Below are 13,831 nucleotides of genomic sequence, written 5' to 3'. Positions count from 1 at the left end.
CAAAGTTTCTAGACAACCTCTGGCACCTCTCTGAGTCGAGTCTCCAAACTTCCTCCATTAGAGTACATGTCTGTGCAGTGGTCACCTTCCATAAGGGTATAAGGGATGTCTCTATTTCAACGCATCCCTTAGTGCACTTTATGTGAAGCCCCCTCTCTGACCCCTGGCCCCTGCTTGGGACCTTAATGTGGTGTTAGCGTGACTCATGACACCTCAGTTTGAGCCTCTGCACTCCTGCGAGTTACGGCATCTCACTTGGAAAGTGTTCTTTCTCCTTGCCTTGACGTCCACTCACAGGATCTGTGAACTACAAGCGCTGGTTACTTACCCCCCCCCCCCTTACACAAAATTCCTTCATGATCAGATAGTCCTTCGTACTCATCAAAAGTTTTGCCTAAAGTGGTCTCTGAATTCCATTTAAATCAAATCATAGTTTTGCCTACTTTCTTTCCCAAAACCTGTTCACATCCAGGTGAGCGGGCTCTACATTCCTTGGACTGCAAGTGTGCGCTAGCCTTTTATTTGAAACACACTGCAGGCCATAGGAAGTCTACCCAACTATTTGTCTCCTTTGATAAAATTAAACTGGGAATCCCAGTGGGAAAGTAGACCCAGTCCTCTTGGCTGGCGGACTGTATTTCTTTCTGCTCCAGAATGCATTAAAGCGCACTCCATTAGAGCAAAGGCAATGTTGATAGCACACCTTCAGTCTGTATCTCTTGCTGACATCTGCAGGGCTGCTACATGGAGCTCCCTCCATACCTTCGCAGCTCATTATTGCCTGGACAAGGCTGGCACACAAGATTCTCTCTTTGGCCAGTCTGTTCTGTGCAATTTATTCTCAGCTTAATACCCAACTTCCTTCCAACGGCCCGCTGGGAATTTCAGGCTGCCCTCTTATCCAAAACCACCCCTGTTGTTGTGCCTGTTGCATGTCTTTGGGTGCTTTTGGTACATTGCTCAGGCATCCTAAGCTCGCTATTCACCCATATGTGAGGACTAACACCCTGCTTGTCCTGTAAGAAAGCAGAGTTGCTTGCCTGTAACAGGTGTTCTCACAGGACAGCAGGATGTTAGTCCTCACGAAACCCGCCCGCCACCCCGCGGACTTGGGTACGCTTGCAATTTGTTTTGTTTTTCGCACTTACTTTTTACTATACACGAGACTGAAGGGGGACCCCTGCTGGATGCAGGGTTAGTGCCATGCTGGGCATACTCAGTGGTGCCAGTCAAAGTTCAAGAAACTTTGACAAAAGTGTTTCGTGATTGGGCTCCATCCTGATGGTCACCCATATGTGAGGACTAACATCCTGTTCTGTGAGAACACCTGTTACAGGTAAGCAACTCTGCTTTATCTACACATTCCCATCAGGGAATACCATCAGAAAAAATGTTCTCTGTTCTGGGAGGACACTACCAGTTTCAGGCATTTTTCCAAGGACTTGGTAGTGGTAGCATCAAGCAGGGATTTTGATGCATCCTTATCTGGACAAAGTTGGCCCAGGAAAGCAGTGTGGCCACCAGGAGGGTGAGTCTACTATTGCAAGAATGGGTGATCAACTATTCCAAGAGCAAGGTGCAGCCATCAGTCTTTTCAATATCTCTGGGCACTTCATTATTTTACGAATTTGTATGCTGCAATCTAGGGTCTAAGCAGCTGTCAATAAATAAACTAAAAAAATAGCATACATAAAGTTCAACACAGTACTAAAAATAAAAGAATATTAACTCACATAAACACATACTTTCCTGAAGAGGGATATGGTCCAGTGCACAGTATGAAATTATAAGTTAAATGCCTCCTAAAATAAGGCACATTCACTGTGGATATACCCCCAAAATCTGGCTTGCCTGTATCAAGTTATCTGGCTAAATGGCTTTGAATATTAGTCTTTGTGTTGATTCTCTAGTCAGAACCAAAGAAACTTTCAGTTAAAAAGCTTATATTCCACCTCTTCAAACTATAAATGTCCAGTGCAGATGATAAAATTAAGATATCCATAAAATACATATACAGGAAACAATATCCATAAATTATAAAATGATATATGTTAAAAAGACAAATTCTAAGACAGTCATTTAAAGGCTTCCCTAAAAAACAGCCTTAACACTCTTGAACTCTCTAAGTTAGCTCTTCCCTCATCTAAACTGGTGACATATTCTGGATCAGAGTGTGAAAAGTGCACCTAGTAAGCAGACATATTCTTTCTGTGTAAATTCATGAAGTCCATATTCATTGGTGGAGATCCTAAAAACCAGGCCTGTTTGTTTGCTTTTATGGACCAGAGTTTGCCATCTCCTGCTACACACAAAAACCTCTGCAGTTAGTACTTTTTACCACCATGTAGAAAGAAAACAGACTTTAGTTGTCTAGGTCATGCAGGGCTTGCTTCTGTTTGAAGTCCCCCACTGCATGTTGGGACCACAACATGGTGTTGACCCTGTTGAAAGGTTCCCTTTGAGCCACTGGACTGCTGTGAGCAGAAGTACCAGCTCTAGCCCTAGTGAATTATTTGCCTTGCAGTAAGTTTTGTTGTGTTTTGTTTTTGTTTTCCCACAATAAGGTATTTCTTCACACCATGTACAAAGTTCCTGTCTAATACAGTGTTAGTCTTCCACCATACACAGTCATCCTGCTAAAAATGTTTCCTTAGGCCATATGTCCATAAAGGTGAACAAGCCTTGCACCTACAAAGAGGCCTTCTATCTTGTGCAAATTGAAACCCTTAGAACATGAACCCAGCTTTTTGTTTCTTTTGACCTGGCATTTCTGTAGCTAAACCCATACTGTTTAATTGAATAGCAGATTGCATCTCTTCTTGTTAATGCCCAGACAGGCTTGACTCGAGGGCATATTAAGGTTCACAGCATTAATGTCGTGGCAGCATCAGTAGCCCACCTGAGGTCAGCTTCCATGGAATAGATATGCAGAGCTGCTATGTGGTGGTTTAGCTACACACCACTACGGTATATAATGTTACATAAGATGTATATAGTTCCTTATATTTTTAATCACCTCTCTCTGATACTTAGTTGTTTTGTACCCCGTTCTACTGATTTCCACCTCCTTTCCCTTCTCTCCCCTCCCTGCCTTAATCCACTCTCGTTTTATTGTATTTTCCTTTCAGTTCATTGTAAACCGGCATGATGTGCCTCACGAATGTTCGTGTTTGGGTAGGGCTTTGATGTGAAAGGTTTGGTCCATCTGTCCTGAAGGGTAACTTTGAGTTTTAGAATCCAACTCCATTCTCCCTCCCTATGCCCTTTTTCTTTTTTTCCAAGTTATTAATTAAAAATAGCTGCTTATGACCAGTTACAGCGAACACTTTGCCCATTGGAACTGTTTTGGTTCCTGTATTTTCTCCTTTTGTTACCCCTCCCCCTTATCTGTGAGGGCTGATGATGTCCTGCTTGTTCTTGAAGAAAGCAATCGTTGCTTACATATAACAAGTTCTCAGAGGACAGTAGGATATCTAGTGTTGAAAAAACATACAACCTCTTTTAGGAATTGGCGTCTGCTTATTTAACTGAATACTGAACTATTCGGTCCGTGTCCCCCCCCCCCCAATAACTGCTGTAACGCAGGATGGGTTCACATGATGAAAACTCTAGAAGCTGTGATCACACCTACCCAGGCTTTGGCCAATAATGCTACCCACCTAGGAGGACTGATATCCTGCTGATAGACAGCATCTCTTTAAAAGTAAGAGAAACCTTTTGCTATTTTAGCAGCAAAAGCATGAAGTATGTTCAGCTTCTCCTGTGCTGATAGGATGGGAGTGAGGCCTAGTATGGGGAATTGTACTGGGGTATATGGATAGATGACTTTCATGGGGGGAGAAGGCAAACCAGTCTGAAATTCTGCTTGATTGAAACATTTCACATGCTAAAAATTTGGGTGAAAAATCCAGTAAAAATTGAATTGGTTTTATAAAACCTGGGACTTCAAGAAAAAAGAAAAAGGTCTTGAACTGACAATTCCCTGTACCTACCCGGATCAGTCCAGACCATGGGTTAAGCCCCCATTCCAGCAGGTGGAGACAGACCAAAGTTCTAAGGGCAGCCCGTATAAGGACGGAACCCACCCTGGAACCCTCAGTATTTCTGTCTCCAGCAGGTGGAACATCTCACCCTTTTGGTTCCCTGTTAGCTTGCCCTCTCTGTCTTCTCTTTTCTCTGGGGCAAGCTCACGCAAGTACCTCTTTTTGTCTGCTGCTTATTTATTTAAAAAAAAAATTATTTGAGAATTTCTCTCACTGACTGTTTAGGGCAGACACCTCTGTCTCCCTTGCTCTTGGGGTTCCTAGGGGGGCTTCGCCCCTTGATTATCAGCCTAGGTTCCATTCCCGGTGACCTGTGTGGGTGATACTGGTGGTGCCAGTCCCTCTCCCCACTGCTGCCGTGCCCCGAGATGCCCATTCCTCGGATGTGCCTTTCAGGGATGAGATACATTCCTCTGATTCTGTGAGGAAAATAGAATAATTTTGTATCTTTATATTACACAGAGATTTATTCATACAGTTCTTTGTATTAAAGAAAAAAAAATATGGCAGCAGTTTTATTTGAGGAGAGAGCAGGGTTCGTTCTCCCGCCTAGCTCCTCTGGGACTACCAGCTCAGCTGTTTTTAATTTGTATCGCAGCTCCTGCTTCATGCCGCGCCATTTTGCTGTACTGCTTGTGGAGAGTCGATCTCCCGACTCTCCCGTGAGGGGGTATGTTCTCTGTGCCTTTCGGGGGGTGAGGGGCCCCTCTCTCGAACCGCCACTAAATAAATCTCGGGGAAGGACTCCCCGCCGTGCTGCCAAGCCGTTCCTGAGCCAGGATCACGTGGGAACGGTGGCCATTTTGGGTTTCCCTGACTCTTCTCTTCCTGCTTCCCCGGGAGCAAGGGACCCAATTTCTACACTTTGCCCCCCGATTTGAGCCCGGTTGGCTCTCGGGGTGTGGACCCCCCCTCACCTCACCTGCCCCCCCCCCCCCCATGCAAAATTCGGCCCGGACTCCTTTTTCTTCAGAGTTTGTTTTGTTAATGCATGAGTCTTACTTGGCCAGTTTACAAAAGGTGGTGCACCCCCCTCCAAACCCTCCTGATTTACTTGTGCCCTCCCCTAATGTTGTTCAGGACCCTCCAGATCCCATTAGGGTTCGTGTAGTCCCGGGAGCTCCCCCTCCACCGGTGGCCCCCCCCCCCCCCCCCGCCTTCTTTGGACCTTTTTGTTGTGGGGGATGAGGATTCCTCTGCCCAGGCTCCCCCCCTTAGAGGGTGATGATCCCTGTGTCCTGTGCTTATTTTGCCGGGAGGAGCTGGAGCCTCTTATTCCCTTTGTTCTTCAGGAATTGGGAATTGATGCCCCCCCAGATGATTCTGTGGCGGCTGCGATGACTCCAAACGCGGACCCGGTCCTGGCGGGACTCAGGGCCTTACCGCGTACTTTTCCTTTTCATCCTATGCATTGCTTGCTCCTCCTCAGGGAATGGGAGTCCCCAGAGACGGGTCTCCGCATTGGCAGAGCTATGGATAAGCTATACCCGCTCCCTGAGGGACTACCTAGATATGTTAAAAATTCCTAAGGTGGATTCTTCTGTCACAACTGTGACCAAACGCACTACCATTCCCCTGGTGGGCTCTACAGCATTACGGGATGTGCAGGACCGTAAGCTTGAATTTTATTTGAAACGTATTTTTGAAGTCTTGGCTCTTGGTGTCCGGGTGACAATTTGCAGCAGTCTCATGCAGCGGGCAAGCCTTAGGTGGATGCAGCAATTACTCAGCACCCAGGCACTCCCGTCTGCAGAGGCTGAGCAAGCTGAACGTTTGGAGGGTGCTATAGTTTATGGTGCTGATGCACTATATGATTTGCTTCGGGTCCAAGCTAAGGCTATGGTTCTGCGGTCTCCGCCAGACATCTCTGGTTACGCAATTGGTTCGCTGATGCTTCTTCCAAGGCTCGGTTGGGCACTCTTCCTTTTAAGGGCAAGTTGCTTTTTGGTGAGGACCTGGAACAGCTTATTAAGTCCTTGGGGGGAAAACAAGGTTCATAAGCTGCCAGAGGACCGTCCCAAACAGTCGCAGTCTTTTTTTTTTTTTCCGCTCTCGCTTCAGGGGGAATCGCCGTTACGGCAACAGGGCCTGTGGCTCCTTCTCCGGAGGTGTGTGTCCAGATCCCAGTCTTGGTCCCATTCCTTTCGTGGCCGTCAAGGATTCCGAGATAGCCATCAGCAACCCACTACCGTTAAGTCAGCACCCCAATGAGATTCGGCTGGTCCATTCCTCCGAGCGAAACTTAGGTGGGCGTCTTTCTCTGTTTCTCGGAGTGGGCCAAAATCACATCCGATCTCTGGGTCCTTCAAGTGATAGAACACTGCTATGCTTTAGTTTGCCAGACACCTACCGGATCTATACATCGTGTCTCCTTGCGGCCGTTCCAAGCGGCCTGCGGTTTGTCACACCCTGTTGAATCTTCAGGAACTGGGGGTGATCCTTCCGGTTCCGGTACATGAAAGGGGTACGGCCAGTATTCAATTTACTTCGTGGTTCCCAAAAAGGACGATTTCTTCCGCCCCATTCTGGATCTCAAGAGGGTCAATTTGGGCCCTCAAGGTTCCCAGTTTCAAGATGGAAACCCTGTGAGCAGTTATTGCAGCAGTTCGTCCCGGGGAATTTCTCTCTTCCCTAGATCTGAAGGAGGCTTACTTTCATATCCCCATTCGTCAGGAACATCAAAGGTTCCTTCGGTTTCAAATCCTAGGTCAGCACTTCCAGTTTCAAGCTCTCCCATTCGGTCTCGCCACTGCTCCCTGCACTTTTACCAAGATCATGGTAGTTGTTGCGGCAGCTCTTCGTCGGGAGGGGATCTTAATCCATCCTTGCCTGGACGATTGGCTGATAAGGGCCAAGTCCGCCTCTCTCTGCACGCTCGCGATAGTTTTAGCCCTTCTTACGTGTCTCAGTTGGATAATCAACTACCCCAAAAGCAATCTTCAGCCCTCTCGAGCTGGAATTTTTAGGAGCTCTTTTCAACACTTGGATCGGGAAAGTTTTTCTCTCTGACTCGCAGACAATCAACCTGATAGATCAGTTGAACACCTTTATCTCTTTACCTCTTCCCACGGCGTGGGATTATCTTCAGGTTCTAGGGACCATGGCTTCCATGATCGATCTCGTCCCCTGGGCTCTTGCTCATATGCGTCCCTTACAGAAAGCATTGTTGTCCCGTTGGAAGCTGATGTCCGAGCAGTATCAGGAGATTCTTCCTCTCTCCAATTCTACTTTTGCCAGCATACAATGGTGGTTTTCCCCAGCCCACCTTCTCAAGGGAAATGCCTCTTTTGACTCCCTCTTGGATCATAGTAACGACAGATGCCAGCCTCTCCGGATGGGGAGCTGTCTGCCAATCTCAAGTGACTCAAGGGTTCTGGTCCCTGTCCCAGTCTCGGTGGCACATCAATCGTCTAGAAGCCCGAGCGGTTCGTCTGGCCCTCAGGTATTTCTCCCTCTGATTTGCCACAAAGCGGTCCAAGTGCTATCAGACAATTCCACCACTGTTGCTTACATAAATCGACAAGGGGGGACTCGAAGTCGTCTAATGGCGCTAGAGGCCAGCAAGCTTTTTCTCTGGGCAGAGAGGCACTTGGCTCGTCTGGCAGCTTCCCACATAGCGGGAATAGAAAATGTTCAAGCAGACTTCCTCTGTCGTCAACATCTTTATCCCGGCGAGTGGGAGTTATCAGTCGTAGCAATGGATCTAATAGTGCGCAGGTGGGGTCCCCCTCACCTAGATCTAATGGCGACACTAGCCAACGCCAAGGCCCCCCGCTTCTTCAGCCGGTGGAGGGAGCATTGTTCTGAAGGGGTGGACGCGCTGGTTCTTCCCCGGCCCTCCAACATTCTTCTCTACGTGTTCCCGCCTTGGCTGTTGGTGGGGAAGGTTCTTCAGAGAATAGAGCTCCATTGCGGTCCGGTCATTCTCGTAGCCCCCGAATGGCCTCGCCGGCCATGGTTCGCGGATCTCGTGAATCTCTCTGTGGACAGACCTCTTCGTCTCGGTCATCTGCCCCATCTCCTGCGGCAGGGTCCCGTATTTTCCGACCAGGCGGATCGCTTCTGTCTAGCGGCATGACTTTTGAACGTAGATGCTTGAGACGCAGAAGTTATAAGGAAGACGTCATTGCCACCCTCCTCAGGGCTCGCAAACAGTCAACATCCCTTACTTACGTTCGGGTCTGGAAAGTATTTGAAAATGTCTGCGAAGAGTTGGGTGTCTCGGCTCGCTCGCCTTCTGTTGCAGTGATACTTTCTTTTCTTCAGCGTGGTCTCTCAAAGGGTCTTTCGGTCAGCTCCTTGCGTGTTCAGGTCTCAGCTCTTGGTTCCCTTCTGGGAACCATTGAAGGTCGGCTGGTCGCCTCTCATCCAGATGTTGTTCGTTTTCTCAGAGGTGCTAAGCATCTAAAGCTGCCTGTCAGGTCTATTTTTCCTTCATGGAATTTGAATTTGGTACTTCGAGCTCTCTGTTCGGCTCCGTTCGAGCCTCTTCATTGTGCCACTCTAAAGGACTTGACTCTCAAGACTGTTTTCCTGGTTGCTATCTTTTCAGCCAGGAGAGTGTCTGAGCTTCAAGCTCTTTCTTGTAGATACCCTTTCTTGCGTTTTTCGGACTCTGGCGTCTCCCTAAAGACTGTACCTTCTTTTTTTACCCAAGGTTGTTTCATCTTTTCATATTAACCAGTCGGTTGAGCTCCCCGCTTTTTCGCCAGAGGATATCTCTGCTCCTGGTGGTAGCGATCTTCGTCGTCTCGATCTGAAGCGAGTCTTATTGCGTTATCTTGAGGTCACTAATGATTTTCGTGTCTCTGATCATCTGTTTGTCCTCTGGAGTGGGCCCAACAAGGGAAAGCAAGCATCTAAGGCTACTATCGCTCATTGGTTATAGGAGGCAATTTCCTCTGCTTTTATTTGCAAGGGCCGCTCTGTTCCTAGCAGCCTTAAAGCTCATTCGTTATGTTCTCAAGCGACCTCTTGGGCAGAGTCTCTCTCGGTATCGCCGCAAGAAATTTGTAGGGCGGCTACAAGGAAATCTCTTCATACATTTGCTCGTCATTACTGCCTCGATGTTCAGGCTCCAGTTTTTCGTTCCTTTGGTCGTCAGGTTCTTCGAGCAGGACTGTCTGGGTCCCACCCTTTGTAGGGAAGCTTTGGGACATCCCATGGTCTGGACTGATCCGGGTACGTACAGGGAAAGGAAAATTAGTTCTTACTTGATGATTTTCATTCCTGTAGTACCACGGATCAGTCCAGACACCCACCCATTTCTACTCTGTCCGCTCGAGTTTTTTCCTTCTTATAGGATTTTTTTCTCTATTTTGATTCCTGAATCATCTTCCTGGAATTTGCTATTAGGCACTGGAAGCATAGTTACGATGATCAGGGTTAGATATACAAGAGCGTTCTTAGTTACACAGTTCATTCAATTGTTTGGTTATTAGTTATTTTAAATTAAACTTACTATTTATCCTGGTACTTGCTTGATCTTATATCTTTCTGCTTTGACAATGGCTATACTGAGGGTTCCTGGGTAGGTTCTGTCCTTATATGGGCAGCCTCAAAATTCTAGTCTGTCTCCACCTGCTGGAACGGGGGCTTAACCCATGGTCTGGACTGATCCGTGGTACTACAGGAACGAAAATTATCAGGTAAGAACTAATTTTCCTTTAACTGCCTTCAGACTGTCTTTGTGTGTTTGAACATAATGGGACCTTGGTACTATAGCGATGGAGGAAGAAAAAAGATGGAGTATGATCTATGGCAGCACAGTGGATACAAATGAGCAAAAGTGAGCAGATGACTATTGTCTTTTAAGAAATGAAGCAAATCAAAATAGAAGACTTAGGGGAGGCAGCATAGTCCCAGAAAGTAAGCTTGTATTGATCTCTTCCTGATCTCCTGAAACTGATTTGTTTGTTTTTTTTCTGTCAGGTGGAAAACAGCTATTCCATTTCTGTACCTATCTTTAAACAGTTCCATAAGAATATCATTGGAAAGGGAGGCGCCAACATCAAAAAGGTGGTATTTTAATGGGATGCATCTAATTTTTCATCTCTATATATAATTATATTGCACCTTTAGAAAAGTGAATTAGGGTATGATATGGTAAAGATACTCTGCTTTCCTCCTCTACTACTGTAATTGGGTAGATGCTGTGGTGGTATAGTCTGGCATAGGACTATCATATGGGTACAAGTGTAAGAATTAAAATAGTAGTTTGCATGTGAGGAGGCAGTCAAATTTTTAATTGGAGCTTTAACCACTTCTTTTGATATCTACTGAAAGTTCCCTCCCCCAGTACTTGATGCTCCAGCACCCTCTCCACAATAGTAACTTTTGAGCTTTATTTTACTTTCCACAAGCCTAAAGAGGGTGTTCTCTTCCAGATTCGAGAAGAATGCAACACCAGAATCGATCTCCCAGCAGAGAATAGCAACTCTGAGATGATTGTCATCACTGGCAAGAGAGCAAACTGTGAGGCTGCTCGGGATCGCATCTTGGCTATCCAGAAAGAGCTGGTAATGGAGGCTTACCACCTCTCTGCTGTGACTTTATCCCTGCTTTCTTCAACCAGCTGATTATGACAAGTCTCTCAATTTTTTTCCTTTTCTCCCTCCCTTTCAGGCAAATATTGCTGAGATGGAAGTGTCCATTCCCTCCAAGTTGCATAACTCGCTCATAGGTGCCAAGGGTCGTTTCATCCGCTCCATCATGGAGGAATACAGTGGGGTTCATATCCACTTTCCAACTGAAGGCTCAGGCAATGACACAGTCACCATCAGGGGTCCTGTTGAAGAGGTGGACAAGGCCAAGAAACAGCTTATGCAGTTGGCAGAGGAGAAAGTAAGATTATAGAAAGCTGTTTTCTTTTTGCTTCTGACATGCGTTGGCACATCAATTCCAGAGTATGAATGCAAAACTGCTTATCCATGCCAGACCAGTCCTAACAGGTGGGTTATGTCCTCCTTCCCAACAGATGGTGATAGTTAAAAAGGCTCAGAACGGACTTCTCAACCTATAGGGGTTTGATGCCTTTAACTGTTCTGTATTTCTGTCTCTAGCAGATGTTTGATGCTGCAACTAGGAGTAGGCTGTATCCAGGAAGACTATAGGCCCAGACTCCAGGTAGAGTATAGGGAGAGTCTTGGACACTCCAGGTGATGGTCCTCTTAGGGCTGATTCTCCCTTGAGAACCAACTCTGAATCTGAGTTCCCTTACCAGGTGGTCACTGGTGATTTTGTTCCCTAGGTGAGTCTGGCAATAGGAGCTAACAGCACTTTCTCTCTCTTCTTGGAGGTCAATAGGGAGGCAGTAAAGTTCTGGGGGGTGGGGATTGTAAGGAAAAAGCTTGTAACTGAGCTTTTTCCTGGACTGCTTCCTGGTCTCCTATAGTGCTGTCAGATCTGGACTTGGTCAGTGTGTTTGATTTCCCCCCCCCCCCCTTTCTCTTCCTTCCCACTTACTTTCCAGTATCTTGTGAACAAAAGGAAAAGCAGCGTTGCAGGTTAAGTCGCTGTGGCTCAGTGTGTCAGTTAGTTGGCTTGAAGGTAGGTGCTGAACTGGTGTGATCCAAGGAGGGTCGGCACACTGCCAAAAGGCAAAACTGGTTGGGTTCCCCAGATCAAGCCCTTGCCCCTATAGTGAAAGGCAGCATTGTAGTGCTCATAGAACAGGGCCTGGTCAGCATGTCAGTTTTGGCGGGATTAGCTATTTTAACTGCTGCCTCATGCCAAAAATAAGTCAAATATGCCATGCTCTTTATCCTTCTCTTCTCGCCAACAGTTGAACAGGGAAGTTCATGGGGGGCTACAACCTTTTTCAGACTCAGCAGAACCTGTGTAGTTCCACTTCTGTAAAACCATTTCAGCAGGCAATATCACAGACATGTTGGAGCCTTTCTTTTCCACTCTCTGTTAGCAGAATGATGGAAGACTCTTAAAGCTAAATTTAGGTTCCCTGTACGTACCTAGATCAGTCCAGACTCCTGGGTTTTTGCCACCCCTCCAGCAGATGGAGACAGTTTCGCTGACACTGGCATATAACCTGGTGTGCCACCTGCAGTCTGCCAGTATTTCTCTGTCTCCAGCAGATGGTGGTGGTGCAAAACGTGCAGTCTGAGTAGTTTAAAATTGTAATTTTTTATTTTTTTTTTAAACTGGAGGAGTTGGTCCCAGAAGGTTGGTAGGTCCTGGTGGGGCCATCCCTTCTGGTTGAGGCTTGGACGAGCAAGGGGTTGGTACCCCCTTCTTTTGCTTCGGTCCTTTTGCCATGGGAGGGGGGGGGAGTGGAATTAACGTGGTGACTGTTCCCTCCCCACCACCACCATCACTGCCAGGAGGATGACCAGTGCTTCATCCCTGCTTTAGGGAAATGTTTATCTTTTAAAGTTTAAAATAATAAAGTACACAGTGTTTCCTTTTTCTTTTTTAGTCGTGCTTGTTAGCAGTGTGGTGGAGTTGCAGGCAGCTCGATGGAGGATCTGTTCCTCTTCATATTTCTTTTTGCAGTGGCAGCAGTTTTCACATGGCAGCAGTTCGCTGGGTGCCATGCTGCGACTGTGCAGCTGTGTAGAGGCGCGTGCATGCATCTCTCAAAGCGGAATCTGTTCCCGATGCCACTCCGGGGGACAGGGCAGCTTGGGGACGGCCTAGAGACCAGCGGAAAGGCATCAGGCACTATGGAGGTGATGGCATCTTCCCGTTTTTTAGTGGGAATGGCAGCCATCTTTGCTTTCTTCTCTACAGCTGCTAAGATGGAAGAAGAGGGAGCCCTTTCCCCACCACTCTCCCTGGTCAGCACAGGCCCGGGGGTCCCATGTACCTCTGAGGAGGATGAGGACCTCCTGGGTCAGGATTCTGAGGATAATGCAGATTTTCCTCTTGACTTCGTGCTGCTTCTTCACAAGAATGCCTCGCCAGGAAGGCCACAGGATGCAGATTTTCAGATCAGGCAGCTCGCTTCTGTCTCGCAGCTTGTTTTTTTTTTAGGAGCAAGCATGTGAGAGGTAAAAGATATCCTGAGGATGTCATTTCCACCCTGCTGCAGGCCAGGAAAACTTTGATATCTTTGGACTGTATGTGGGTGTGGAGAGTTTGAGATTTGGTGCAAAGAGTGGAGTGTTACTCCTATTCAAGCATTGGTGGCATACATTTTGTCCTTATGAGGATTGTTAAAATGATCGGGTTTTAACTCTGAGTTCAAGTGGCGGCCGTGGTAGGTCTTAAGTGCAGGGTTCAGCCCTAGCTGTACATCCTGATGTGGTGCGTGTTTTCCGGGGGTCAAAACATTTGCGACCTCCGGTACGGAAGTTCTCACACCTGGAATCTTGATTGGGTTTCACAGGGTCGCGTGTGGCTCCGTTTGAACCGATTCGAAGGGCAACATTGAAGTATCTTTCCCTAAAGGATGTCTTTCTGGTACCAATTTGTTCTGCTAAAAATTTTGGAGGTACAAGCTCTGTCATGCAGGGATCCTTTTCTGAAGATAATGGAGGCGGGAGTCTTGTGTACAGCTCCTTCTTTACTGCCGAAGGTGTCTTTTTGTCGTCTGAATCAATCTGTGGAGCTCCCAGCTTTTCTGAACCTGGACGCATTTGTACCTCATAAAGAGTGGAGGTATTTGAATGTGAAGTGTGCCTTGTTAGGTTATCTTAACATCACTTATATCTTTAGGCTGTTGATCATCTTTTTGCGTTATGGAGTGGTGCAAAGGGGTCAGATGGTTTCGAAGGCCACATTGCATGGTGGTTGAGAGTTGACAAGTTTAGTCTACATAGGAATCGTTTAGC

At 46.9% G+C, this 13,831-nt stretch overlaps 1 protein-coding gene across 3 annotated transcripts in view; it reads left to right on the top strand.

Annotated features, from left to right (window-relative positions):
• HDLBP (high density lipoprotein binding protein) overlaps positions 1-13,831 on the top strand; it is a 235,783-nt gene that overhangs the window by 162,336 nt on the left and 59,616 nt on the right. For all 3 annotated transcript variants that reach the window (XM_029617121.1, XM_029617119.1, XM_029617120.1), the window contains exons 15-17: positions 9,975-10,061; positions 10,430-10,561; positions 10,668-10,886. In XM_029617121.1, coding sequence (XP_029472981.1) covers positions 9,975-10,061; positions 10,430-10,561; positions 10,668-10,886 — 438 coding nt within the window. The remainder of the gene's footprint in view (positions 1-9,974; positions 10,062-10,429; positions 10,562-10,667; positions 10,887-13,831) is intronic.

The sequence above is a fragment of the Rhinatrema bivittatum genome, chromosome 9 (assembly GCF_901001135.1).
Source record: "Rhinatrema bivittatum chromosome 9, aRhiBiv1.1, whole genome shotgun sequence".
Taxonomy (NCBI): Eukaryota; Metazoa; Chordata; class Amphibia; order Gymnophiona; family Rhinatrematidae; genus Rhinatrema; species Rhinatrema bivittatum.
The sequence above is the reverse complement of the archived record's forward strand: the minus strand, read 5'-3'. Positions and strand labels throughout refer to the sequence as shown.